Below are 1,529 nucleotides of genomic sequence, written 5' to 3'. Positions count from 1 at the left end.
CCACTCAGAAAGCGTAGCGCGTGCGGATGTCTTCCAGCTTTTTGGACACCTCGGGTGGGGTCCGGTCCAGCTCTTCGGCCACATTTTTCTGTTTGTTCGGCTCCATGGAGTTGAACTGCTCACATAGGTCCCCATCAATCACATTCTGGAGGGGCAAGGAGGAGAGCATTGAACCGACACAACACAGAGGCACTGAACCCTGCCTAAACAGGGAAAAATGGCAACAAACAGTTTGTTCCCAGGAGCTTCTTAATCCTGTCCTGGAAACAAGACCATGCTCGGTGACCTCATCTGCTGAATAGCAGCAGTTAGCATCAAATTAATTACTGGCCAGCTCGATTAATGAAGGAGAAACCCAAAAAGCCTGGGTGCAGCTGAAGAATCACACAAGGGAAGGGAACGGATCCGACTTGGGTCCAAGCGCTGCACTGGGAAGGCTGCAAAAGGTGACTGAAAGGCGTCTTGGGAAACCTCTTGGAGATGGCGCATGCTGCAAAATCAGCCCCAAGCTCATCGAGAGCAAGAACCACCTCTGCGCTGGGATAGCTTCAGCTGCTGGGATGGTTTTCTGCCTGATACTACACAGGTTATTCCGGTAGTAGCTACCACATAATTACTCCAGTCCAGTACTCCAGACCCTTCTGGTCACAGCATTTAGCAGTTGATGGCTTCACACACTGTTCCTCAAAAGCAAAAATAGGCAGGAACAGCCGTTTCTTGCCACCTTTTCAATGGTGGCAGAAAAAAATATATCCCCCAGGTAACACCCAGTCTGACCTGGCTACGTAATGCTGCTGCTCCTGATGGAAAAAGGAGGTGCTGTGGCAAGCAGAGAAGCACAGCAACAGCACCTCTGGGCTTGGGTCTCAAGACCAACCCTCAGAAGGCTCATTACGAGAGTTAAGCAAGCAAACCAGACACAGTATGAAGCGCTAAGTACTGCTCTCCTTAGAGGGCTGTTCAGGAGTTCCCACCACAGTTGCCACACCAGCTATGGTTTGCATTGCCCCAGCTTCCCCCGCTGAACAGCAATCGCCACTTGGCTGGGCCTCAAAGCAGCTCGGTGAGCCAAGTCTCTGCACCCCCACTGCCAGCTGACCCTAAATACTCAGACCTACCTTCACTGGGAAGTAGTAGGAGCGGAAGCTGAGATGGTCTCGGCCACAGAGAGGAGGGTGCTCAGACCTTAAGTGCATTTCCACATGCTGGAAGAAGTCGTGATCCTGGGAAGATTAAGAATCGGTAAGAGGAAGGAATCCACAGAGGCACTGGACCCCATCCCACAGCCACGGGCTTCCCTGCAGCCCAGGTCTTCACACGCTGGAGAGCCCAAGAGTGACTCTCAAGGGATGCAGCACATTACTACACCGGCTGGGGATGGGTGCACAGAAAAGCAGCAGCTCTGCAGTGTAACGATGGGGCTTGCTTACCTCGTGGGAAGTAAAAGGGACCAAGATTCCTATCCCCCCCGATAAGGTGGTATAGACAAGAGATTCAGAGCCTCCTGGGATCAGCGTGGTCTTCTGTAG

At 52.5% G+C, this 1,529-nt stretch overlaps 1 protein-coding gene across 2 annotated transcripts in view; it reads right to left on the bottom strand.

Annotated features, from left to right (window-relative positions):
- Positions 1-4: 4 nt before the first annotated feature.
- Positions 5-1,529, bottom strand: part of SF3B3 (splicing factor 3b subunit 3) — a 27,477-nt gene continuing 25,952 nt past the window's right edge. For both annotated transcript variants that reach the window (XM_009643264.2, XM_035898716.1), the window contains 3 exons: positions 1,431-1,529; positions 1,119-1,223; positions 5-145 (listed from right to left, as the gene is read on the bottom strand). The exon at positions 1,431-1,529 is cut by the window's right edge and continues 63 nt beyond it. In XM_009643264.2, coding sequence (XP_009641559.1) covers positions 5-145; positions 1,119-1,223; positions 1,431-1,529 — 345 coding nt within the window. The remainder of the gene's footprint in view (positions 146-1,118; positions 1,224-1,430) is intronic.

The sequence above is a fragment of the Egretta garzetta genome, unplaced genomic scaffold (assembly GCF_000687185.1).
Source record: "Egretta garzetta isolate BGI_Z169 unplaced genomic scaffold, ASM68718v1 scaffold27, whole genome shotgun sequence".
Classification (NCBI taxonomy): domain Eukaryota; kingdom Metazoa; phylum Chordata; class Aves; order Pelecaniformes; family Ardeidae; genus Egretta; species Egretta garzetta.
Note: the sequence above shows the minus strand (reverse complement) of the source record. Positions and strands in the feature narration are given on the sequence as shown.